Source organism: Necator americanus, chromosome III (genome assembly GCF_031761385.1).
Source record: "Necator americanus strain Aroian chromosome III, whole genome shotgun sequence".
NCBI classification, from domain to species: domain Eukaryota; kingdom Metazoa; phylum Nematoda; class Chromadorea; order Rhabditida; family Ancylostomatidae; genus Necator; species Necator americanus.
Genome location: NC_087373.1, coordinates 21,205,187 through 21,232,273, shown reverse-complemented (window position 1 = coordinate 21,232,273; position 27,087 = coordinate 21,205,187). Strand labels below are relative to the sequence as shown.

Genomic DNA, 27,087 nt, shown 5'->3' with positions numbered 1-27,087 from the left:
AAATCATGCACTGATTGGACACTGTGTGAATATAGTCGGTGTCGAGAATGTTGTGTCGGCACGGCGGCTGATATCTCCGATGTGGCCTTTCCAGTCGATGGGCCCAATACCAACACAACGCGCCATGCCGATACAGCACATTCGACGTCGACTGTTTTATCTAGTTATGAAGAGCACTTGTAAATCTACAAAAGCAGTAGCTATGCTCTAGGAGCTAGGACAAAATTTTTTTCAAAGAGTCCAGGGAAGTATCAGCTCCTCTGTAAGGAGTAGGCTCTCCAGAACTCCTTTAGGACACCCATTCTTGATAGTACCACTCGAAAGTGTAGCAGTAATCAAAAACAGCGACTACCACCATCTTGGGATCAGATAATTTGCACGAGTTAAGCTTCATCCTTGAGTTAGGATGAAATCATCCTTGAGCTTCCTTGCACCGAACTTCCGTAACTACTCTAAATAGTCAACATAATATGCAGGATATAATTAATCTTTCCATTAATTGCATAAATTACATTGGATTTTTAGCCTTAACCAAGGGAGTGGTGTCCGCTCCGAAATTTGCGATCTCCATTCTACATTCCATCATGCATTCTACAGATCTACAGACAGTAGAGCCACGCTTAACTCCGCCTTGGAAAGCAGACATCCGTAGTGCTGTAGCAATACGTTTCCTCCCACAGGCGAGCGCTTGAAAACCGCTTCAAACGTACCGCAAACGGTATTGCACAACAAATCATTTCGTTTTGGTCCTAATAAAATAGACGCGGGAAAGAATTAACGACTGTTCACAGGCAGAAGAAGAAATTCCGTGTAGGTCGAAAATTCCTTGTTTTGAAATTCTGCAAGTAAAAAAGCTTCGTTTTGGAACTCACATCGATTGTTGATTGATGCTGAAATACCATTTTCCGTCTTCACCACATGTCAATAGTGAAGTAACTGTCTCAGCAATGTCTGGCCCACCGATGTTACCGTTGAACTGGAATAAAGGGTTCAGCGTAGGTTAATTTGAAAGCTCCTTCACTACGCTCAGTGGAAAAAATTGCGACGTTCTGATGGAAAAGGCGAAGACTTACTTCCAGAAAAGCCTTCAAATTTGCTTGCGATGCCGTGCAAACGGCATTCATCTGCTTGCAACCGTCAGCGTTGTTGTTGAGCGGTCTTTAAAAAATTGTTAATTCAGGAGTCTGAAGAACACGTTTACGATAATGTGTTTACATAAGGAGAATATTTCCAAAAAAAACAACAACAATAGGAGTAATGCCGTTTTAAGAAGTCAAAAGAAGACAGTTCCACTCGAGTTCTCAATATCTTCAATAGCATTAAATTGGCTTTCATGGATTCTTTCTTTCGATTCCATTCCAAATAGTCGCCTTACGATCAAATTGTGAAATCTGTTTTACCTAACTCGTTGTTTTTTTGGCATGACCGAGTAATACAACATTAATTTGAGTCATGTGCGGAAGTGATCGACGGAAATGTATACTGAATATCTTTTTGGAAAGAAATGATCAATATTTCCTTTGAAGGACTTCCGGAAGAAATGTGATCACTGCGTCGGCGATCTTCCCATAGTGCGTTTTCTACTTCTCTCGCTCAATGCTGTTTCTCAACATGTCGCTGAAACACATCACATGCCCGGCCAACTTAATTTTATTTTTTTTATCTCTCAGGTTCTTTGACAATCGGGGACTGTTCTTGATTTCGCTTTCTCATTTACTGAGGAATCTGAAGTTCTCTCCTTCTTCGTTTGCTCGCCCCCTTATTTGAGATAGAACTCAGAATCCCTTCCTACATTTGCCTGTGGCGATTTCTTTTAGCACCAATGATCCATCAATCAATCTATCGTCGCAACGTTAAATAGTGCCGATATTTCCCCAAAATACAGGAGACTCTAAAGCGTAGGTGAAGGCAAATGCAGCGTTGATATCAAAGGAAGAGCGTACAGCCGAATGTGCTTACTGCTATGTGCTCCTCAAACGGCTCGTTTGAGGAGCTCAACATGGATGTCGGATCGTTTCCCGACTGAGGCATACGTAGTTGGTCCACTCGAGTATCCTTTTTTCCGTTGCGCGTTCATAGATGATTAAACAAAAACTCTTCCTGAACATTGCCTTTTCCAGATCAAAGTGAGGACCGATCTTTCTATACGTTTCGTCAAATACGGCCAGCATTTCTTCGCTTAGCTAACAATTAGTTAAGATGACGTTACTCCAGGTCATCAATTCCTGTTTTATCCCAACTTCCAATTTGAAATTTTGAAGGAAAGGAACCAAAGATTTCTGACGAGAATGCTATCTTTATTCTGCCATTTATATGTAGGCAATTACATCTCCTCTCAAAGTAGCACATTTGGGTGAAGTTACATTACGAATCTGAAAGCAATCTGTCTTCAAACACCGATTAGGGAGACCTTATTTGCATTAATTTTCCACGACCATCTCAGTTGGGTCGAGGGCGTTTTTCACGTCGGTGAAGGTGAGAAACAGCATTTTGTTTTGCGATACTACACACTGTTCTTCAGTGGTATGTGTGGTCAAAACTGCTGCACTTGCTTCGAATTGCATTTTGCACTTTTTACAGTTCTTCGTTTAATGCCCTTTGACTCTTTTTCCATTCAGTTTTTTGAAAGACTAGGAAAGTTACCAGTGGGCAGTTGCCGATGTAATGTGGATCTCTCTTTTTATGCAACAGCATGGTCCTGCCACAGGTAGCGCATGAAGAGCCTTGTTAGGAACACAAGTGCTACACTTTTAACCACGATATTGATGAGAACTGTCTATAGATTCTTCAGATATTCAGATTTGATTATGGAGGGAGCGATAACTGACAAATCTGGCTCATAAAGTGACTATATTCAATGGGTACCAAACTGGAGATGGTGCTACTCGACAAGCGCGACATCCCTCTCGAAGATCCAACGTAGTAGACGGCCAGAAAAGATCCCGTTCTGTCTACCTTACATATCTGATGATATGAGCAGAGCGGTACGGAGCTGTCTACGAAAAGCGGTTTTAGAGAATGACGTGAGAGAAATATCTCCAGTGAGCCTCAAAGGTAAACTGGTACGTAATCGTGCGTATGATCGACTCTGTACAACTCCGAGCTGCGTGGCTTGCCCTTATGGCAGAGAGAGTGATTGCATTGGATGAGGAGTGGTGTATCCTATCACGTGCAGGTTGTGCGGTGACGATTATGTAAGGGAAACGGGACGTCAACTGTGTATTAGAGTCAAGGAGCATTTAGATGGACTCGCAAAATCTAAACTCTCCAACCCCACTCGGAGCACACTGTAGAAGATGTCATCCAAACTCCGAAATAGAGGTGGAAGTTAGTATACTATCCTACGAGCCCGAGATCACTGCACGCTGAACACTAGAGGCATTTTGGATCACCGCCAAAAGTCCAAAATGAACAGGAAGGATGACTGCATTGCGATCACAAACGAACTATCCCCATATCAAGACCTATGCGGGTTTTGATCTACAGGGTGGGCCGTGAGGTCCCTAATAAAAAAACCTTGTGACTCATAGTTGTGGTACGTGGTGGTCTGTTGCATAACCAGATCTAGTAAATGAGGTGATAGCTGATGTGTTGCTGTTTTAGTTTACCTATCGTTTGAATGCTTTGTGTAGGGTGATGAGGCGCTTGAGATCACTGGCTTCGATTTTCCAGACTCTGACGAAGGCGATAACGCCGAAACGTTAGCTGTTGTTTAATAAAGGAAAATCAATACCAATCTTGGCTACAGATTAAGAAAATCAACTAGACAACCGTACAATTCTTCACCGACATGGCGGCGTCTCGTACTTCCGAAAGGACGACCTCAGAGATGACAGGAAGTGGTGATGGCTATGTATTTTATCGAAGTTGGAATTCTAAGTAAATTCTTCATCGTTCTTCTCGATGCTGTGGTTGCTCCGCTTAGGTTCCCAAGAAGATTTTTTTCAAGCGAAGTTCTATAGCGAATGCTCTTCCACTCCTACACAAGCTTCATTTTCCATTTTCGCTTGCGTTCTCGAGAGTGCCCGCAGATGTCCTTTATCACTGACATGAGACTGAGATTATGTCACTTTGTAGGCTCACATCACCATGCACTCTCTCCTCACCTCGATGATGATATTCTCGCAGAATGGCGGTCTGAGTAGGGAAACTTGGTTGTCAAAGGCATCCTTGCATCCTGGATGAGTTTAGAAACAGTATGAATGTGGTCAATCGTTCTAAAACCTTCTCGAAATCTTGCTTCCTCGCATGGTTGTCCTTTATTTAACACTTGAATCCTGTTGAGGATCACTCCTAAAAAGAGCTCATGGATGACGGCTAGTAAACAGATGAGGCGATAGTTGCCAATGTCGTGTGGATCTCCCTTCTTAATCAACAAGCCGGTATTGTTGGTGTGGTGCTGATTTTGAATTTTGCGTTCCGACAGGTAACACATAAAGAGCATCGTCAGTTTTTAATGTAAGTTTTCAACGGAAGAATTACTGGTGCACGCTCGACCAGTTCGAAGATCAACGGGAGTCAAGATGCTCAAGAGGCAAGATCGAGAGATTCTTTGGACGTTTAGATAATATCCCGTTGGGAAGGAGTGCAGTACGATATCTTGTCAACACGATAACATGTCCTGGTTAGAGAGGGAGAACCCTTGCAATGACACGTAGTCATATCTCACATGGTGGGAGGCAAGCGGACAGTAAAGTCGATAAGATCGAAGTAGAAGTCATGAACGGTTTCCTTTATTCTGCTTCTGGGTAGAACAGCTCTTACATTTGGCTTCCGGACGGCAGTCATCTTCGCCTTGTGATCTGAGAAATCTCGACGTGCATAGCAAATGTTCTTTCACGCCTGTGCAGCTTCTGCTAACACTACTGCTCTTCTATTTTCAAGGATTCCCTTATCGCCTTGCCGCAAATTCTTGCGGGCTCGGATGTGAGTTCCTGATTGCCTGGAGCTCGTGCAGCTTCACACCAGCGTGTCAGCTTAAGATTTTCGAGAGACAGGCGTCTCTTGGTGGTTTGAAAACTCTCAGTCTTTTTCGTGCAGTCTTGAAGGTATTCAACGAGTTGTCCAACGTATTCCTCGTCGATGTTGTCTATTGCGGTATTTTCCCAGAAGCCGGCTACCACAGCGAAGTGATTCCGGTTATAGTTCTGGGACTTCGCTCTTTGGAGTTTGCAGTTTTCAGAAAGGAAATTGTTTTCTGAAAGAGGCGGTGGTCCGAAACCGTGCACAACTTTGGTACAACATCAAAGTCTGTCAGACAAAACCTTTTACTGACGATGATGTGGCGTATTTCGTCATGGTGCCCTCCACGGCGGCCCTCACGTCCACCGTAGAGGAGGACTTTTGAAATTCGGAGTTCCATGGATGGTTTTTTTAGCCATAATAAACTTGGAAAGCCTCTCCTCTGTCCGTTCATTGTAAGCCGTGGTTCCAGATGCAAACGGCCTCACGCGTTCTCCTGGGGCCGATTTTGGCTTTGAAATCACCAACAACAACCTTGCAAAAAGCATGGTCTGTAGGACGTTTCTAGGTCTGTAGGGGAGGCTTCGACTTTTTTTTAGCTTCCTAGCTTGTTGTTGGAGCGTGGATGACGAAGATAGTCAAGGCTTGTATTGATCCACATCTTCCCATCCGTAGACGACCGATTAAGGTCGTAATTTGTTCAGTTTGTTCGATAGAGCTGATGTTCTTTGCCATATTCATGTTGACCAGGACAACAACTCCAACAACTACTCTACTGTCACATGTTCCTAAGAACAGTTCTTCTCTAGTGTCATATACGGCTTTCAGTGGGTGGCGTTATCTCGTCTCGGTCAGCCCGATGACGTAGTGTTCAATCTCCCCGTCTTATCATCATTCGATGGCGAGCGTAAGTGCGTCGTAAGCACCGATCGTCATGCTTGCCCTTTTCCGTGCCGGTAGCCTTGACGACTCCTGCAACCCATATTTCATAGCGCTACCGTGGCAGACTTCTCTCCAGAGTCAGCACACTCCTGTTTATTGCTGTGTTGTGCGTATAATTTTAAAAACCCAGTGGACAGGTAGAGCTTGTTTGTTGGAGGCGACTCCAAGTCGTCTCCCTTGGACCTTTCAGTCACTTGATTGCTTACTCTTCGCTCGCGCGCCATATACAACCATTATGAGTGAATCCTGGCACCGCAGAAACATGAAATCCGCAGGAATTGTTTATTCATTAAAGACATCATCCAACGAATCTGGGGTGGTAGAGGTTTCAGACGGGTAAAACCTATACGGAGTCGTAGATTGTGGGGAAGAGGGTGATTCCGTTCATCTCTCCCTGTATCATTATAAACGGATGACCCCAGAACTGTTTCTTACCACGGTTTCTGCTGCAATGTGCAACGACTGCACCCCGGCCCCGCTTGCGATTTGTCCGAACGGGTTTTCGTCTAATCGCAGGCGAAGGGCGCAAAGGTGGCACGCTGCAATAGAGAACATCATAACAGCATTCCGGATTCGTCCGTTTACACTGACGGAACCATCCTCTTCCCCATAATCTACGACCACGTATAGGCATTCCCCACCTGAAATCCGTACCACCCCAGATTAGTGGGGTGATGCCCTTGACCAGGAAATCAAACAATATATTCACAAAGTGACTCAATAATACTTTCCTATCCCGGTGAGAGAGAGAATCTTATGCTCATAGGATTTGGGGCTTTTGGAGTCAAAGAACAACTTCAGGTCATTTTTGATATAATTTGGGAAAGGGTACTTCGTGTCTGCTGATAAGTAAGACCCGGACAAAAAAGATAATAGTCAGTTGGACTTATGTCTGGATTATATGGTGGACGAGTTAAAACTTTCCTGCCTCATTGTGCAGTTTTTTCCGAGTCTTTTTTTGCCGAGCAGACGCTGAAACGCGTCATTTTGTTGGCTAGCATAAGCGGGTGAGGAATCAATTGATCGAGTTTTCATCAGCAATCGAGTTCGTGGAGCCGTTCGAGCACCGTCGATTCATAATATTCGAAGGGCTCTGCCATTTCAGCGCAAATTTTTTACGCTTCACTCTTGACCACTTTAACCAGAACCTCCTTTTCGATCACAGCTGGCGGCATCCTCCCAGACATGTCTTGAAGTCTATCTTCTAATAAACAACAATCCAACATTATAATAACAATAATAATTAGTTAATTAACAATAATAGCAATATTTGGCGGGTTCTGTAGCCTTTAGCCCAAGTCTGAAGTCATACAGTAGGCACATACGAATTTGTACACACATTTGTAAACCGAGGCCTTATCTTAAATAAAAGTTTGAAAAATACGGAAAAGAAATAGAAAATCAATCATAGCGATAATAAACAAGATAAAAAGCATTAGGAATCAACAAAAAACTTTAAAAAGTAACTTTTTAAAGTTTTTTTGTTGATTACTAATGCTTATTATCTTTAAAGTTAAGTTAAGTTCAAACTTTTCATGGTAATCAGATCGCCATAAAAGACGATCGAAAAAACGACATTATGTATTCCGGTACCCAATAGAAGCGGCGGACATACCACAACAAATTGGAGTCATCAAAATATTTGATGACTCCAATTTGTTGTGGTATGTGTGTTGTGCTCACTGACGGAGCAGCGCCACTCGGTTTGTTCACGTGATGAAGAAATGAAGAGCTTACTGCTTTACGACGTTCACTTCTTCCGGCATGGATTTGCTTCCAAAAAGCACGGCGCTTTCATCGCATGATGCACAGGCTAAACCAGAAGGTTTTCGTACCAAATAACAATAATCTGGCAGATAAAGTAAAGGTTAGCACCGACTCACGCTTCTCTGAAGGACCTCCACTATCGTTTGTGGTGCAAGTCACATCGGTGATGGCACTGCAAAAAACAAATACACAGAATAATTTGCGCCACTGACAGCGTTTGTCATATGTGGATTTGAAGCTCTCACGATTTGTGCACATTTGAAAGTGTGCAGGAGTTTTCGCCTCATGTAGTGGAACAACGCTAAACTCCTATATCATACTTTTACAATTATGAAGTGCCCTGGTTCAGGATCGAAGCAACTTCCTCTTCCCGATCAAGCGGAATGTGCATCGAAAGCCAAGCAGAATTGGGCCAGTCATTTCTGAGAAATTCGACGATAAATGAACGAAAAGAATGTTAGGATGGATTCTGAAAGATGCTAAACTCCCTCGAAGGAGATCGTCAACAGGATAGGCTGATGTATTCATTGCATGGATGACTTACTTGACTTAATCGGCGGACTGATGTCATCGCCTGACGCGATTACCCGCATCTTCGCCGAGGTGTGCCGTTCTTGAACACAGCTCTGCCCAACCTTCTCGATCTTCTGGCGAGAGCTTGCACAGAAACAATCCATTCATCACTATTCTATATTCTGCGAAACCTTACGTCTCGCCTGAACTGCCTATCCACGCCGAGTGTCTTCAGGTCCTCTTTCACCACCTTTCAGTCCAGAGCTTCCGTTTTCGGCCAGGTGGCTTCTTCCAGCTCGAACCCGGCAAACTCCTCAGAACTCGTTGAACAAGGCGATCTGCCGGTCTCCTTAATATATGACCAAAGAAGCGAAGACGATTTACTTTAGCCACTTTCGATGGCGGTGCAAGATGTTGGTATCTTCCACGCGTCATCCGCACGTGCCCGTATACCACATCAATTTCTGCGTAAAGATCTTCATTATGGCCAAGAGTAGCCAAGTAGCCGTCTAAGCAGCTTTCGTCCCGTGCACTCAAGCCTCTCCATAACCGTTGATGGTGCTGCCCAAGTCTCCGATCCGTACACCATGATGGAGCGAATTGCGCATAGGTAGACTCGCAGCTTGACTTCGTTGGTGATGGGGACCGAATACAGGCATTTCGTTAAGGAGTTAAATGCAGAATTGGCGTTAGCGCATCTTTGCTGAACATCTCTCTCGTAGCTGCCGTTGTTCTTCAGCCCAGGTAACAGAACTCATCGACGAGTTCTATCGGTTATCCGTCCACCCTGATTCCCGTTCGAAGTCTCGAAGAGATCCACATCTGCTTGCATTTATCAGGGCGTAGAGGTAGATCATCCTATATAATAACACGCTTAGTCCGTGTGTGTGTTTGTCTGTGTGTCACGAAAATACTCCATAATGATGCAAAACTCTGCTGAACCATCGCCATGCACCTGATGGGCGAGCACTCTATCTTTCCACCATTGTCCAAATCTATATAAAAATGTATGTTGGCTTTGATAAGGCACTACTGGGCAAACACATGAAATATAGGAAAATATGGAAAAAGTGTAGTAGATTGAAGCATTTAATCCTGCATCATTTCCACCTAACCATTACATATTTTCTAGACATTACTTCTTCTGACGATTTTATTCCAGGTTTTACTAATGTTACCTATTTAGAAGTATTAATTATGGCTTTGGTTCCAAAGAAATGAATTCCAAAAGAAATGAGGTTCTAAAGAAACATGACAATATTAGAGAACTCAATTTAAACATGGCAAGAAAAGAAAAGTGCGAAAGTTTCTTAAACGCTTGATCCTAGCATTACGTGAACAGAAAGGTTTAGAACTGGTCGTATCTATTAGGTCAACTATGGATAAACGAGGAAGAGACGGCACGCTTACTAATGGGCACTGCTCACCATTCTTCTATTAGAACGCTTTTATCTTTTTTTTAACGCTCTGTAAAGAGTTCGTTTGTTCGTTTGCTAATTTTTCATATCATTTATGCCTACTACTCCGTTCCACGTGCTCCATTTCTGTTTGATATCACATAGCCACCACTTCATTAAATTTTTTTTACAATTTTAAAACTGCTCAGATCATTGTACGTGTAGGAAACCTTCGCATTCTTCTCTTGGTCCTGTTAAATTGTGTTTCTGAACATTATCACATAATAATATGATCATCATGCTATATAATAACGCGCTTAGTCCGTGTGTGCATGTGTGTGTCTGTGTGTCACAAAAATACCCCATAATGATGCAAAACTCTGTACCGGTGATGTGCTGAATAATAGCCAAGCAGCTGATAGGCGCGTCTACTACGATAAGGCAAGCTTGTTTCTGTTTTATGTTAGTGAGGGTAAATAAACTTTATGTGAATGTACGCTTCCAAATTTGCAAACTATCATCGTGATCATTCTATATAATAACGGGCTTTCGAATGTTCTTTTGTCTTGAAACCTCCGCATATTCTGTCTGTGTTTTGTTATAGTTTTTAGATGTTTAGATTTTTAAGCCTGCGAGGTTTTTAGATGGAACCTTTATTTGCCTGACGTTTCGGCTTTTTCGCCGTCTTCAGAGGCCTAAATAGACTATCTAGAGATACTATCTAGAGATCCAAAAACCTCGCAGGCACACTATAACAAAACACGTAGCGGGCTTTGTCTATCACGTGCGTGAAACGAAATTCCAAAAGGGGTGTGTGACTAGTCCACCGGCATCGAGTTGATGCGCCGACGCCAGATAGCTATAAAATGGGGTGCGATGGGTCCAGCGGCGTAGAATTGTTGTGCCATAATGTAGTATTATCGTAGAGTAACTTCGTGTGCATGTCGCAAAAGGTAAATGGAACGTTGCAACCGTTCCATACCCGTAGCCGCTATGCGCGTTGATTTTCATCTCTGCTACTCCTCCGTGCGTCTGTTTCCTTTCTGTTTCCTCAGGTTGGTAACATGTCTTCCTCAGAAAGTAAAAACACGAATGGAATTGGCTGCTTGAATAGTAGTCAGCAATTTACATGATCTGACGAAGAACGCTATCTTTATCAGTACGATGATGTCATTCACATCATTTTATGTCGAACATCATTCTTTGATAGCTGTTGGGGAAAACAGGAAGAAAACCCATACTTCGAGTAATGCTTTAAAATAGTGTATATGTTACAGTGGAATCGAAGGAGTGTTTGAAGCTTAAGTTTGAACATTCTCAAACGTAGACCTGACGCGTTTAGAAAGAAAACTATGAGGTCTTTCGTTTTTTTTAGTAAAAAAAGAAAATGTTGTTAGGAAAACAGGAATTTAATTTTACAGGAAATGTCACTACCATTAATTTTTGATTAGTTTTGATTAATTGATCAGTGAATGCGAGTGAAGAGAACACCACAAAAACGTCTGAATTCAGACTGGTGTAAAATAAACTTACAGAGAGTTTGCACCGTCGCTGTAGTACCATTTCTGATCTGTGTTGCAAACAAGTAGTGCTTTCACTGTAGGAGCGGTTGATGGTCCGCCAACGCCTTTATTGAACTGAAATCGATTCTCAGTAGTATGGGGCGGGAATAGAGTGAAATGTAGTGGACAAAGTCGCACATTTCGAATTGCTTAACTATTGCGATATGCGACACGCATATTAGTGGGTTGTGCTTTCTCACAGGATGTGTTGAGTGTCTTGGTGTTTGCGACCAGAAAACAAAACGTTTGTGTTTTTGTCCGCTAGGTACAAAATTATATGGACATGAGATTTTTTAGAGGAATGACTGCAATTTCTCAACTTTGTTCGCAGCCGATGCAGATGCGTACTTAAACAGAATCTTGTTTGGCGTTGGGAGTGCAGTTTTTATCCTCCTTGGATTATGAACCTGGTCGCGATTTTTTTAAAACGTGCTTTATCGAATCGACCAAATCGAAACTCAGAGCCGCAAACACCAGGCATATTAGCATGTATTGGCGGCTCACATTCGACACGTTGTCTTACTCCAACTCGTGTTCACATTTGAAGCAAAGTTTACGCCAAAAACACCTATCTGAGTGTCCGTCAGCCTAGGAATATCATTTCCATAAATCAAAGCGAAGGGCGTGTCATATCAATGGAATATTACACTGATCTTTATAAAAACTCTAGCTGTACTGTTGCTTGAGTTTAGGTTGGAGAGATTTTTGCTGGCTTGCCACTGGTTTTAACATGAAATAGAAATGAAAAGAAAACTATTGGAATGCATCACCTCCATGAAGGATGTTGCTGTTGAGGAGCCCGATTCGCATACGGCATTTATTTGTTTGCAACCTTGAGCATTATTTGGAAGTGTCCTGAAGCATAGCTAACTTTGTTAGGGTCCTATTTGATAATGTCACTCATCCGATCACCAATCTATGACGAGGCGCGGAGTTCATTTGAAACCTGGACCTTTTCCTTTTTCCTGACGTCGCTGCGAAGATGACTAATTTTACCGTTCTGACAAATCGTAGATGTTAAGCAACGACTATGACGAAGATTTACTCACTAACCTACAGTCGGTGCAACACCACATGTTCGTGTTAGTTTGACTTTGCAATCTTGCAATATGAATTATGTTTTCGTCAACAGGGACGTCATGGAACGATATGCGAAGATCAGGTGGTTTTATTGCAACGGTTTGATGAGCACTCGTTCTAGATCGAGATAAAAGCTGTTCTCAGCCTTCTCATTCTGAATTTATTGAAAGCAGTTAACACGGAATTGAAGATATTGGTATCTCTTCAGAAATAACCATCGGTAGGGTGTACTTCACTTCTACGAACGTGAGCCCTCAACTCTCCTCACAAGGAAAATCTGTCAGATCAGTATCTCATTCAGAATAAGACCGTAACCATTTCAAAGCTTACGCTTAACGTATATGCAAAGCGTTGGTAATGGCTGTCCAAATCAGGTTTGAATAGTGTTAAACCAGTCACGTATCCAAGTGGATAGTGCCTTTTCGGTTCGGTCCCTCCATTTTTTTGCATTTTTTCTTTCTTCCTTTGTATGTTATGAGTGAAAATCGTAAGGAGTGAATCAGTATACAACGCCTCGGCAAATGCAACTTGGCGCAGAAGTGGTTCACTCTGACAATGTTCAAATATTGCACAGAGGAACTCTGTCAGGTGATCCCTTACACCTCGTGAGGACGACCGAGCCTAAAAAGGCAGACATAACCACACAATACTGTTGGATGTACAAAAGCGAGGAATGAAGTGGAGTTGAAGGTTTGAACATGATCGATAGAGCAAGCTATCCTAAGGGCCTGGAATGGGGTAAACAAGAATCAGAAGAAAACTACATGAAGAACAAATGTAGGAAATTGTCTCATGAAACTATCATAGCACGAAACCTTCCTTGGGAAGCTTATAAGTTAGAAAGAGGGAGAGAGAGTGCGCTCAAGAGATGTTTGTCTATCTAAAGTGTTTCGTATTACAGTGATCAAGTTGGAGATTTTCGTTTCTTGCCGAATTTGACTCTAACGAATGACTGGAACTAAAAGTCTTGCTCTTGCAGAAAATCTGGACTGCGCAAAATTAGACCGAAAACTAGCGCAGCAATTCAAAAGTGGTTTCTTACACAAGAAAATGAACTTCTCCGTTTTTAACTCTGTCGTCAAGTGCTGTCATGCTTAGGCTCAAGCAGCGAAAAATCTTTACTGTCTGCTCCTATTCAGCAGTATTTATGTAAACTGCCGTCGATATATTCCTGTAAATTGCCGTGAATATATTTTTGCGAGTTACTACGCTTCTGTTCTAACGTGCTGGAAGTATGATTTGAGGAAGCATTCAATTTATTCCACATTCATTCGAGTTCCTCAAACCGAGTGAGCTTCCGACGTTGACGCAGCCCACGCTCTTTCAATGCTTTGACTCAAGCCCCGTTTCCTTTCTAACAAATCGTAATCTCGCGGCCAAGTGGCAGTTCAGTAGCGACTGTGTATTATAATTCTCAAACTGGATCATACTTATACAATTGATGTGTGGAGTGCGACATAATTTATCTTCACCTTAGTTGAGAACAAAGTCAATGGAAATAAAGAAAGCAAAGGAGAGATGAGGAAAACTGACTGGCTGGTAGCATCTGTGCCAAAATCACCTGAGGCCGGATGGAAGACCACAGCTTCCACAGTGCATGTGTCGCATTCTGAAATTTCACATCATCGCAAAGCTCTATTTTCCTCGTGTTCCTCTACCACAAAGTGTATTCAGTGTATTCACATAGGTAGATAGTCAGTAAATTTTGTCTAGAACTCAACGGAGACTTCTATGTTGAAAGGGTCCTCAACAAATGGTGTCATTTCCGGAAATCTCGTGGCTCTTTGAATTCAATAACTTCAAATTACTCTGCAACGTGCACGATTGAGTCAATAATAAAATGTTCGCTCGGTAGCAGTGATATATTGGTTCCAGAGTTGTCAATATTACTTCTATGCTTGGAAATTGTTTCGTCTCCTCGCTTAAAATAGAAAGACTTTGAACGGTGTTGAACCATCAGATGTTCGACTGATCCATCAGATGCCATGGTATCCCCTACTACTAATCTACACCTTTCTATTAGCTCATTGAAACAAAATAGCCTTCAGATAAATGATATCTCCACTGGGACATCCAACCATTGTACACACGAACATTTACTGAGTTTCTATCACCCGAAAAGAGACTTTATAGTCTCTTTGTTGCATAAAGTTCCTTCTAAATTTGAGCTGCAAGCAACCTGGGACTCACGAGCGAGCTTGCTTCAGCTTGTTTTGCATAAAGAGACGATGAAAGACTGTAAGGAGAAAAAAGCAGCATCGTACAGCTGCAGAGGCAGGAAGTGGAATTCGCTGTGTCCGTCGAGATTTTGCCAATCACAAGACGAAGATGACTGCTCTCCGAAAGTCAAATGATACAACCGTTCTACCGAGAAACAGAATGGAGAAAATCATTCATGAGTTCTACTTTGATCTTTTTGACTGTCATGTTCACTTGCTCCCTAACCTTCTGCAACAAGATCTGTCGCACTTCGGATAGGAGAGCCTCAAGAATGGATTATCCTTCCAGAGATTCTCGCATTCGAAGTACGGCATGCTATCGTGTCGATAAGAAGTAGTATGGCACGCGGTCCCGACAGGATAATATCTTAACATCTGAAGAATCTGAAGAACAAGACCAAGTTATTATATTATTATAGGAATGGGGATTAACATGACATCGACCGCTATCGCCCAAACCGCTCGCTATCCGTCATCTACAATCTCTTTGCAAGAGTGATCCTTAACAGGGTGCGAGATAAAGGATAGCTATACGAGCAACCAGGGTTCACGATTCAACACGACTGACCACATGCAGACTGTTTCGATGCTGGATATGGTGAGATTACAATATGCCACTATTTCTCACCGCCATGGACCTGAAGAAATCCTTCTATTCAGCAGTAACAGACGCGCTCATAGAAGCCGTCGTTCTTACTCAGTACATCAAGTTGCTCTGAGAACGGAATGCGATGAGTGGAACGTGACGGACACCGAAGTGAAAATTGATGGTCGGCAACCACACTATCTGCGTTTAATTGATGTTATCGTCCTGATAACATCAAATCAGTCGAGCAGAACGATTGCTGACCGAATTTGAAGAAACATGTGGAAACATTGGTCTCCCACTTGAATCTGAGAAAGGCGGTGTTCATAAGAAACGGATGTGTCTTATATGCCCCAGTTACGCTCCTTCTAGCGGAACGAACATATTGCAGATTGCACCAGCCATCTTTATTTGGGTCGGAAAATGAACATGAGCGAACTGTCCCCCGAGCTGAGCGGAATTAGACAAGAGGAACTTTCTGCTTTGACCTACTTTTCAAAACCCGTGCACTTCGCAAGCAAGAGGAAACTGTGAAAAAACTGTATCGTTGTTTTTTTTCCACCTTCTGGTTTTTTTGGAAATTAGATGAATTAGAACTTTTCAGAAAGTAGTATTTTCCCATCTTTTTCCAGTCAGAAATTTGGAAAGTTTTGGAAGTCGCTTGATATAGATTCTAGTAGAGAAAATCCACAGCTACAAAATACTGGAAGGTGACTTGTTTCGCTCAGAGTTACTCTGAGTCATTGAATTTTATTCATGATCACAATTTTCGGCGCGCGAGGAAAAATTGGGATTTTGGCAAATTTTCCTATTATATCCCATATCTTATCAGAAAAACGAGACTGAATTAAAAGAAAATCATGTGCACATTCGGACAGAGGGACTAATAAAATCCTCAATTGGAAGACTTCGAAAAAATTGGAAATGAGGAAAATATAAAAAAGTCGAAAAATTTTAAATTTTGTCTCGTCTAAATTTACCAAAAGAAAACTAGGTCTCAAAAAATAGCGATGCGACTATTTTGTAGGGCAAACTTTCCTCTATAAAAAGCCACCCAATCGTTCCTATTGGTTTTCATACCACAAAGTTATTCGCGATCCAGTCGTAATCAGAACCTGCACAGAATCTGACCTTTTTGGTCATTAAATTCCATCAAATCCATTTTTAAACTGCTGAAAACTATATATAATTGAATTCTCCATCTTTCAGATGTTGCTTCAAATCTGTAATTCTGCAAGAATTTGACTCAATGGGGTGTCGAATCTGTCATCCCATTGTCTGTGGGAACAAAATGTTCTCTTTCGTCCTTCCCTAATTCGATTTACGCACCTGACTCTTCTCTTCTTTCGCCGTATTATGTCCTTCAATCAGTATTTAAAAAAGAAATAGAAGAATAGAATAAAAATGAAATTTTTCATTACCTATATTTGAACAACATTTCAGCAAATTTGCTTCTTCTGTTACTTGGTTTTTCTTCCTTTCTGTCTGCTACCGATCTTCTCATTTACCATCTCATTTGTCACTTGTTCCTTGGGGGGATTGTGTTTGACAGGGTCTCGTTCTATCGCCATGATTGACACCGCTTCACATGAATCAAGAAGAAAATTCGAAGTCCAGCCCTGTGTCAGCGATCGAAGATGTAGGGATGCTTTCACATTTGGAAACCAGAATAAAAGATGGGTCATTTTCATGATGCATTTCTAGGACAACCGTTGAACTAGAGGCATGAGCAGACTCAATGGTCACAGTTCTTCACAAAGTTTTCAAAGAAAAATTTGATGCTCTTCGTGTTCCTGGCAAAAGGAAAAAATCAGAAGGCTTCTCTCGCTCGTGGTCGGGACAAATGGAGGAACTGACCATTTGGATACATTTTTCGATTGAAATTTGTTTGAAGTAGACAAAAAGGATGAAAGGAGTGAAATAAGGCTTGACAGTCTCAGAAAGACCTCATTATTGTTCGCAATCATTCTAAATATTAGTTTGATTAAATGTGTCAAATTCCAAGCATCGCAGCTCATTGTGGAACTTGGCACTTACTCATGGTGGGCTCCTTCCTTGTTGTGCTGCAGTGAACGTCTGTGATAGCGCTGAAACACATTTGATTTTTCTTGTTGTATGAAAAGAAGTGAAAATAGAAGTTTAGTTATCAGAAAGGCACTCACAGGGAGTTCGTTCCATCGCTGTAATACCAACGATGATCAGCGCGGCAGATCAACAACGCCTTTACAGTAGGGGCAACAGTTGGTCCTCCAATGCCGTTGTTGAACTCAAAGTGATTAACGATGATTTAATTTTCGAAGAGTGAAGTGCATCACATTGCTCAATTCTTTCGGTGATGCGTCCACGTGATCTACTTCGAGTCAAAATAGTTTGAGGTTTACGAGGTATTCTCTTGTACAATGACTTTCGGGGACAGCATATTTGTCAATTCATTGTTTTTTTCCACTTCTCCCCCACATCCCTTCGTTCTTATTCTTCAAACTTTATTTTCCTTGAGGTGATAGATCATCTGAAGTTTGGCTGAACAAAGGGTGAGTGTAGAAACTCACCTCCATAAATGCATTTTCACTAGAAGATCCGGAGTCACATACCGCTCTCATTTGTCGACATCCTTGTGCATTATTTGATAGATTCCTAAAACCGTCAGCAATTAACACTCGCCTTTAGGAAATCGACCAGCAACATTGAGAATAATTTCAAATAATTAGAAAAAACGGCAAGTATTGGAAGAACAGGGAGATGAAATGATCTAAGAGCATGCACAGAGGCCTCTACGGAACACTAATTACTCGTATATTTCTAGGTGCACAGCTCAGGAGGATTTTTTTTTTTGCTCGAAATCTTCATCTTCGCTGACAAAATGCACCTTCTTGTGCAGAAATTACTTTAACACTAATTAATTAATTAATTAATTTCAATTATACTTACTCAGATTTTGGACAAATTAGATTACTTCTCTCGCAATCTTAGGCGCGCGGTCGTTCACAGTTCATTAGACAATCATTATACGACACTAGTCTGAACGTCCAACTAAAGCACTTCAGACTTTCGCTCCCCTTCACTGAGCAACGAAAATCCATATTAGTGCCTCTTCTGTGAAATTAGACGTATGAAGCTCTAACAATCTTCCTTCGTCTTTTTAATTATAAATAAAGGTATTCATAGTTTTCTTTCTAAACCCGTCAGTTCTACATTTGAAGAATATTCAAACTTCAGCTTCAAACACTCCTTTGATAGTAATATAATGTAGACACAATTCGAAAGCATCACTCGAACTATGGGTTTTCCTCCTGTTTCTCCCCCCCCCCCCCCCCCAAAAAAAAAAAAAAAAAAAAAAGTTATCAAAGACTGATATTTTAGCACAAAATGAAGGTGAGAGAAATCATCCTACTGATAAAGATAACGTAACGTTCTACGTCAGATCATTTGAACTGTTCGGCACTATTTAAGCAGCCGTTTGCAAGCGTGTTTTCAGTTTCTGAGGAAGGCATGTAACCAACTTGTGGCAAACGTGCAAGGAATCAGACGGGCGAACGAGTCAAAAAGGTGAAAAGAACGCGCCCAGCGGCCACGGCTATGAAACGGCTGCAACGTCCCATTTACCTTTTGCGACATCCACACAAAGTTACTGCGCACCATTTCGATGCCAGCAGGGACAGGTCTTACCCCATTTTGCAGCTATCTGGCTCCGGTGCACCAATCCGACTCCGCGGGACCCGTCGCAACCCATTTTATAGCTATCTGACGCCGACGCAAGGTGGACTCATCGCATCCCCTTTTTCGAATTTCGTGCGCACGCACGTGACAGACCAAGCCCGTTATTGTACAGCACGATCATGATTAGTACTGCCCTCGATTTTAGTTAGGTAGGCTCTTTGACCCCACTTCAGACATATATCAAAGTAATCTGCTCATGACGTACGAAGGAATACTAGTGAATCAGCAGTTCAGGTCCGTGGGCCACTGGTTACCAGATCTGAACACACAAATGGAAATGAAAAATGGGAAGCTTACTCCTTGAGAGCATCCAGGCCGAAGTCACCAGAGGCCTTTTGAAAAGTGACTGTATCTTCATTGCACGATGAACATGCTGAAATCATTTACTCACCGCTTCTTTGTACATGAGAATACGGGTGAAAGAATTGCGCAATGTTGTTGTTAGTGTTTTACTGAAAACAATGCTTCGAAGAGCGACGAAGTTGAACCAAAAGCTGGAAAAATTACAATGTTGTAATGCTATGCTTGAGAAGCGAAAGTCGGGTGGCCTAAACGTATCTTTGAAGGTAGCATGCAAAATTCACAATGCCTTGCGTCTCAACCACGGATTGGACGACCTGATGGAATTTTCAATTAACGTGTTGGAAGTGTTGGAGAGGGACGATGGAAAAAATCGGAATTTGTGAGAGCGCCCCCTACAAAAGAACGTAAATTGAAAAGCCAGTAAAAACCGGGACCACAACGAAAAGGACGAAAGGGAGTAAGTACTTTTTTCTTGTCTTTCGTGGCTTCATCTAATTAATCCTTTTGTTATCAGACTTGCTCACATTTGCCGATTATTTATATAGCATGTCTAAATTCTATTTTCGAAATTTTATTCAAACTTCTTCATCAGAGTCAGTAGTGTTGTATTAAGAAGTTTTCAGAAGTTTTAAGTATTCAAGCAATGAGTGGGATAAAAATTAAGATGCTATTGACTTACCTGGATTAGATGATTTTGTTGTGCTGCAGTAAACGTCCGTAATGGGGCTGAAACACATGTGTTTTTTATTACTCGACAAAAAATAGGCCTTGAGTTTTTTCAACTCCGAAATAAACTCACAGTGATGTAGTTCCGTCACTGTGATACCATTTCTTGTCAGCCCTACACACGAGTAGAGCTTTCAATGTGGGAGCCACACCCGGCCCAGCGATGCCATTGTTGAACTTGAGAAATAACAACTTGTTCTTGAGAACTTCGCAATATAATTGAATGCTTTACTGAGATATCTATGAATTTCACCTGACCAAAGAGCCGTCTATTACATATTTCGACTTTTTTTTTTGTTTAGTCCAACTAAAAGAAGGACTAGACTTACTTCCATGAACGCGTTGTCAACGGGAGATCCAGAGTGACAAACTGCATTCATTCGTCGACATCCTTGAGCATTCTTCGGCAGAGCTCTGAAGAAGAAGTGGCTGCGAAGGTGAAGCTTAGAACAAATCACGACAAAAGAGCTACTCCTGAGAATTTAAGGAACTAAGCTAACCCTACAGTTCTATCAAAATTCTGCATTTCCTTGAGCTTTTAGTGCTCGTGTGCATGTTCTAATGCACTCTATACCAAACTATAGTCGGGTCAAAACGACATGAATCACGAGTGTAGCTGCGGTACACTTGCGTACGCGCTTGAAACGGGCGCGATGGAGGCGGAAGTTAGGACCGAGCTGGGACCGTCGCAAACTGCTGCGATGAGTGGTGCCAGCAAAGGTTTCACCACGCTCCTCGAAGTGCCTCGAGAGAAGCCGCGTACGCAATTGCGTACGTGCTTCATGTCGTTTTGACCCTACCTATATTCGATCAGCAAGCTCATTCCTGCTAGAAGCCAAAAATCTCTGTTTCTCAAACGTATTGTTGATCATCTGAGTTTGCTATGTCTTCAGAGAAAAGTACATAGTGTGCGGAATCCGGACCAAGGCAATGCCATTGATAGGAGATGAGCTTAATGAGTATGCACCGAGTAGAGTTGTGTCGAAGCAACTCTCAATCGGGGAATCATTGGTTCTCTTTCACATGAAAACTATTCCGGCCTCTGTTTAAAGGCATCACCCTACGAATCGGAGGATTACGGATTTCAGGTGAAGTATTCGTATGCGGGATAGTAGATTATGGAGAGGGATGTGATTCCGTCCATTCCTTCCTAATTGCCGTAAAAAATGGCCCGGAAGATACGGCGCTGCACAGGGCTGGCGCGCTCCAATCGAACTCCTTGTAGGAAATAGTGAACGCTCGAAGCCGTATCTTCCGGGCCGTTTTCTGCAGCAATTAAAAAGAAATGGACGGAATCACCCTTCTCTCCATAATCTACGACCCCGTATACGAATACTCCCCCGGAAATCCGTACCACTCCAGATTCGTGGGGTGATGCCCTTAAGGACGCAGTCGTAAGAAGAAGAGAAGAGCTCCTGCGAAATGTCGTAAGCAGCGGAATCGTTTGCTCTGCTTCTTAGTCTTAAGACATTCTCGTAATAATGAATGTTGGGTACATAATTTATACATCAGGACACATTATAGATTACCACTTTCTTTTGCGCTGTGTAGTCGAAATGGAGTCCGTTCAATTAAGTGCTTGGAACGCTGTTGCAATTTCCCTCTGTCCTGTTCCAAATTGCGACCACCAAAATTAAACATCTTCGCCTATATACGTTAATCATCCTGGTTAATAAAGCAATTCCTGTTCCTGTACATGCATCAAAAAGCGTACAAGTGTACATGCAAAACTCTTGACTTCTTAAGCACTTAATTATTCTGTTCTTTTATCATTAGGCTGTATATTACACAAAAAAGACCAACTCGCTTAGCGCATCCATCGTGAATTCGCCATCTGTTGGGTGGAAGATAATACCGTCGGTAGGGCACATTCCACAAGCTAAACATCAAAATATATTCAGGAAGATGTGACCCTAAGTGTTTCTCCGCGCTTGACTTCTTTGATCGCCTAAACACATCATAGAAGATAGGGATATTCAAGAGAATTTTTTAAAGTGTAGAGGTAACTGTACTTGTACTTCAGAGGAACGCACCTGGATTCGTCGGTGTGGTCGGTGTTGTCTGCAAATATGAAGCTAACGAATATGAAATGTCTACAGTGTTCTATTTCTGTGCTATCTGCAGACATCTGCCGCGTTATTCTTTGAATCTCCGCCTCTTTACCCAAATTTGTCATACTCTACACATCTTTTCTTACTTAGATAATGCACCGAAACATTGGCTTAGAGGGATGAAGTGGATTTCACAGTAATCATAAGAAGTATATGTTTTCTGCTCGAGCAATCAGCGCCAAAAAATAACCTTTTAGATTATCTAAAAACCATGCGCAAACAATTAGTTTTTAATTAGCGAGAGGAAATTTGTTCTCAGTAATGAAGACATAAAGTAAACATGGGTCCGTTCTGCTGTTCGACGTAGAAAAAATTCAATAGTGAATATATATTTAACAAAAACTTACGGTATCTCCTGGCACAGTTCTCATACATGCTTCTGTCAAAACTATCATTATCCCGGATAGTAGAAAGAGCGTCATATCTGCAATCAAGAGTACATGTACCGTCGATTCAAAACAATACGAAGCACGGTGTAGTTGCCGGAGCGGTCGCGCTGCAGCAACGCGGTTTTTCACCGCTCGTGGACATGCGAGCAGCCTGGCAATTTGCCAGGTTTTGCCAAATTACGTCATCTGAATCGACACTGGCCTATGTTTTTAGGCTGTTTTCATCGGTCTTGCCTTTCTTCTTGGTTTTCTCGCCCTTTATGTTTGTTTTTTTTTTCGTATTTCTCTTAAGCTTGCTGTGTTTACTTTTGTTTTATATATATATATATATATATATATATATATATATAGCATTTGTATTGTTCTTAATTTACTGTATTGTTTTTGTTCATGCATTTATTTTCATGTTAATGTTCTTTTTTTTTGTTTGTAAAGAAGGGGAAGTAGGCGAAGAAACAAAAAAAAAGAACATAAACATAGAAACAAATACAATTTTGAACCAAATTTTGAATCAAAAGCAAAATATGAACAAAAGCAATCCAATGATTTAGGAACAATACAGATACACTATAGATCTACTTAACAAAGGCAAATACAGCAAGTATAGCAAAAATGAATAATAAAAGACGAAAAAATCAGAAAAAAAGCAAAAGGAATGAAAGCAACCAAAAAATTGCGGCCAGAATCGATTCAGATGACGTCACTTGGGGATATTTGACAAATTGCCTAGGGAATCGCTCCCAGGCCGTCTGCGAGCGGTGAAAAACAGCGTTGATCCAGTGCGACCGCTACTGCAGTTACACCGTGCTTCATGTCGTTTTGACCCGACTATACACAGACAGCGTCCCCGGAATGAAGTAGATTAAATGGGTGCGGAAAGGGGTTAGAAGCTGGGTGATGGGAGGAGAAGCATTTCGTAGAAATAAATACATATTGTAAAGTTTTCAAATGCTCGGGAAGTGATTGAAACCCTTCGATCCAAAAACATTTTATATCAGAGATCGTAGCCATATAAAAGTCGTCGGAAACGAATAAAATACTTGCACTCGCTTTGCACAATGAAATCGCCGTTTTTTTTGTGAGACGAAGGACGCCGAAATGGATGTAACCGTCACTTTTCGGTTTCGTAATTGACGTTTTACGAGATCCGGCGCACGCATCTCGAAATAAAGTGGAAGACACAGGTTTAACAACATCCTATGTCACTTACACTTTTGGCCACTATTAATGATGAGGTCCTTTTTCTCGCTCCATCATTCTTTTTCTTTCATAAAGCTGACTTTCTCGGGGTTTCGCTGTTTAGATTGCATTTTAACAACTCTGTGCGACATCCGTGTAAATGCTTTGGACGCCACATGACAGCTGAAAGTATGTGTCATACATACACAATCATAAAATAGGAAGGAATTCTTACAAGACAAATTTCAGTGGTCCAGGGTTACCGGCTCAAACCTCCCAAATGCTGTGCTATTGTTGAACCGTTTTAAAAATTTGTAGCCAAAACATCCATCACACAAATTGCTGCCTACAGGTGCTATGAAAATGGCAGGAAAAATGAGTTTTCATCACTTTTTTTAATACAGTGCCTGGGAAACCTTTCGGTGTTACCTCCAATAGTTTCTAGGATTTGGAAAGTCCCATAGATGCAGGAATCAGATGGATTGGCTGGTTAGTTTACTCAACGAAGCTACTAATAATGTATTTACGAGTGGTCAGCTGAATGCTTAAAGTGGATTTAATCTGTCGTGAAATTAAGAGAATGTTCTTCTTCGGATAATCTCATCAATAATTCAATTTACGCACTTCCATTTCTTAACGTGTACATTAGCTGTAAAGGGTTGCTTGGAGAATTAGCGCAGTGATCAGCAGGAGTTTTTCGGGTTTATAGATACTGCGCACTCTCGCTGACATAAATGTAAACTAAATCCTGAATCTTATCCGCGGCTTAGTGAAAAAACTAAACTTCGCAAAGTTCTTTGAATTTTGCCTTGAAAATAGGAATTTGTTCACATAACAGGTACCAGCACTATAGATCAGAATAATACTACCCATTTAGAGCACTTGGACCACCGTAATACATGAATTATTTGAAAACACTAGGCAAGCAGAAATTAACAGTTTTGTCAATCTCGTACACTACATTTATAGACCATTTAGCGCTGTCATGTGTATTAAGAACAATAAGTGCCGACACTTTTCTTCGATGCGTTGGAGATGACGTGCCCGACAAGTTCGTGATCCTTCTTTGCTTTCTCTACAACGATGTTTTCTGAGGTAAACTGTTAATTTAACGGGCGTAGCGCAGTTGGTATTGGGACACGCTGCGACTGCGCGGTAGGTCGGCGGTTCGGAACCGCTCCAATGCCAACAACCTGTTCGTTTCTAATGGGTCTAGGGGATCTAATTTAAGACTGTTTAAGGCATCACCACACGAATCTGGGGTGGTAGGGTTTCAGGTGGGTCATGCCATGCCTGTACAGGCGTTCAGGGGCGCGATTTTCTACAACGAATTCGATTGCAGCGCGCCAGCCTCGTACGCGCTGCATCTTCCATGTCGTTTTTTTTACGACAATTAGGAAGAAATGGACTGAATCACGCTCTTCCTCACCATCTACAACCCCGTATAGGCATAACTCACCTGAAACCCTCAACACCCCAGATTCGTGAGGTAATGCCTTTAATCAAGATTGCTTCTTCAACGAGCACAGCAAAATAGGTGTTTTACTATTCCGTAGTGTTGGAAGGAGAATGTGAGCTGTTGAACATCTTCAAATTCGGAAGCTACGAATGAAGGAGAGATCAATTCAATTTGTGCATATGTTGTTCTGAGTGTGTCTGCGATGAACCTCCTAACCTGGTGTATCGAAAATCGAAGAAACCGATGTTCTTAATTCGTTCTCACCATTCCACTCACTTGAAATGAACTGTCGAAATCACAGGAAACACGTTTGATTAGCGTTGCACGCTAGTTCATGACCACATTATATGACACGTCCTAAGGTGAACTCAAGAGTATAAAGCAAACACGTCGCCATCTTTAACTGCGTCTTCACTGCAATGTACGTCTTCCAAAGAAGTCCAAAGGGGTATGCGGCGCTACTTGTTCCTTTTCATTGGTCGGCAAACCCCGCCCAGCTTATTCGCACGTCCGTCTGAGCGCAAAGGAGAGGGTGAAGCATTCGTCTAGACATTTTAAAGGCATCACCCCACGAATCTGAGGTGGTGCAGATTTCAGGTGGAGTATTCGTATACAGGATGGGAGACTACGGAGAGGGGGGTGATTCCGTCCATTTCTTCCTAATTGCCGTAAAAAACGGCCCGGAAGATACGGCTTCATTCGTTTTGGCGCACCATTTTGTATCAGAGGTTCGATTGGAGCGCGGCAGTCTTGTGCGGCGCCGCATCTTCCGGGCCGTTTTTTACGGTAATTAGCAAGAAATCGACGGAATCATCTCCCTCTCCGTAGTCTCCCATCTCGTAAACGAATACTCCACCTGAAATCTGCACCACCTCAGATTCGTGGAGTGATGCCTTTAAGCAAAAGACTAAATAGGTGATTCCCATAATCCTTTCCTAATTCTTACCAGTACTTTAACGCTAGGAGAACTATTTTTAGTTTAACTGATTTACATTATAGAATATATTTCTTTGCAATTAATTCGTTAACGCCCATCCTTGATTTTTTTCAGATGTTCTCTAATAATTTAACAGTGCCTTTCTGAGAAGCTATCTAATTTGTTATTACATCGCCGTTTTATCAGGCTTCTGATAGGTTAGCAGCACTCAGAGTATTACAGTGACTAGGATCCATCCTAAATTATATTATAGAATCCAAAATGGTCGTGCTTGCGGTGAGAAGGCGAACAACTCGTGAACATAAAAAAAAACTATCTGAAAACTGAGCTCAAGACTTCCTAAGAAGTGAAATAAATAACAAATTTCTTCTCACAGAACCACAGTGAAAGTATGTATATATTGGTAGTTACTCATACCTAGTGTGTGTGTGCAGTTTGAACTCTCTTTACACAATCGTGTAGTGGTATTTTTCTCTCAAATTAGTTCACCAAAATTAGAGAAGAATCATTGAGAACAATAACCGAGTCTGTCAAAGTGGTGGTAGGCTCGCAGACCGATAGTCGCTGTACTGAATCCCTTGTACAATCTAGCATACGAGTATATGAAAATGGATAGCTCCTAAAGGAGACTATGCACTTCCAAGTCATCCTCCACGTCGAGGTTTTTCTCAGAAAATGTTTTTTGAAGGCATCACCCCACGAATCTGAGATGGTACGGATTTCATGTGGATTATTCGCATACGACATAGTAGATTACTTAGTGAGGGTGATTCCGTCCATTTCTTTCTAATTGCCGTAAAAAACGTAAAAAAAATGTGGCGCGTAACAAGGCGCGCTCCAATCGAACTCGTTGTAGAGAAAGTAGCGCGCTGGAACGCTCGAAGCCGTTTTAGCCGTATCTTTCGGACAATTTTTTTTTAGCAAGAAATCACGATTATGGAGAGAGGGACGGGATCATCCCTCTGTCCATGATCTACGATACCGTATACGCATACTCCACCTGAAATCCGTACCACCTCAGATTCCTGGGTGATGCCTTTAACCTTGGAAAAAGGATTCTTAGGTGCAATTGTGTCGTTGGCATAAATCTGCATTCCAAGGTCAAAATAAAGGATAAAGGATAAAGTTTCTGGCGTTAATCAATCCGCTTGGGATGCGCTCCCACATTCACTTCAATTCAGAATCGTTTGAGGTTCACGAACGTGTAACTGCCCTATACAATTACTTGCGGTAGCCGA

The 27,087-nt window shown here is 41.9% G+C and overlaps 1 protein-coding gene across 1 annotated transcript; it reads right to left on the bottom strand.

Annotated features, from left to right (window-relative positions):
• Positions 1–412: 412 nt before the first annotated feature.
• On the bottom strand, positions 413–22,307 carry RB195_010354 (uncharacterized protein; the record flags this gene model as incomplete). The annotated part of the gene is made up of 18 exons (XM_064191320.1): positions 413–452; positions 873–976; positions 1,074–1,158; positions 7,642–7,717; positions 7,788–7,843; positions 11,115–11,218; positions 11,914–11,998; positions 13,757–13,832; positions 17,066–17,115; positions 17,191–17,294; positions 17,578–17,662; positions 19,043–19,118; positions 19,728–19,774; positions 19,848–19,951; positions 20,104–20,188; positions 21,578–21,653; positions 21,808–21,835; positions 22,233–22,307. 18 exons carry the CDS (start codon positions 22,305–22,307, stop codon positions 413–415), a joined length of 1,356 nt encoding a protein of 451 aa, XP_064048903.1.
• Between the last annotated feature and the right edge of the window lie 4,780 nt (positions 22,308–27,087).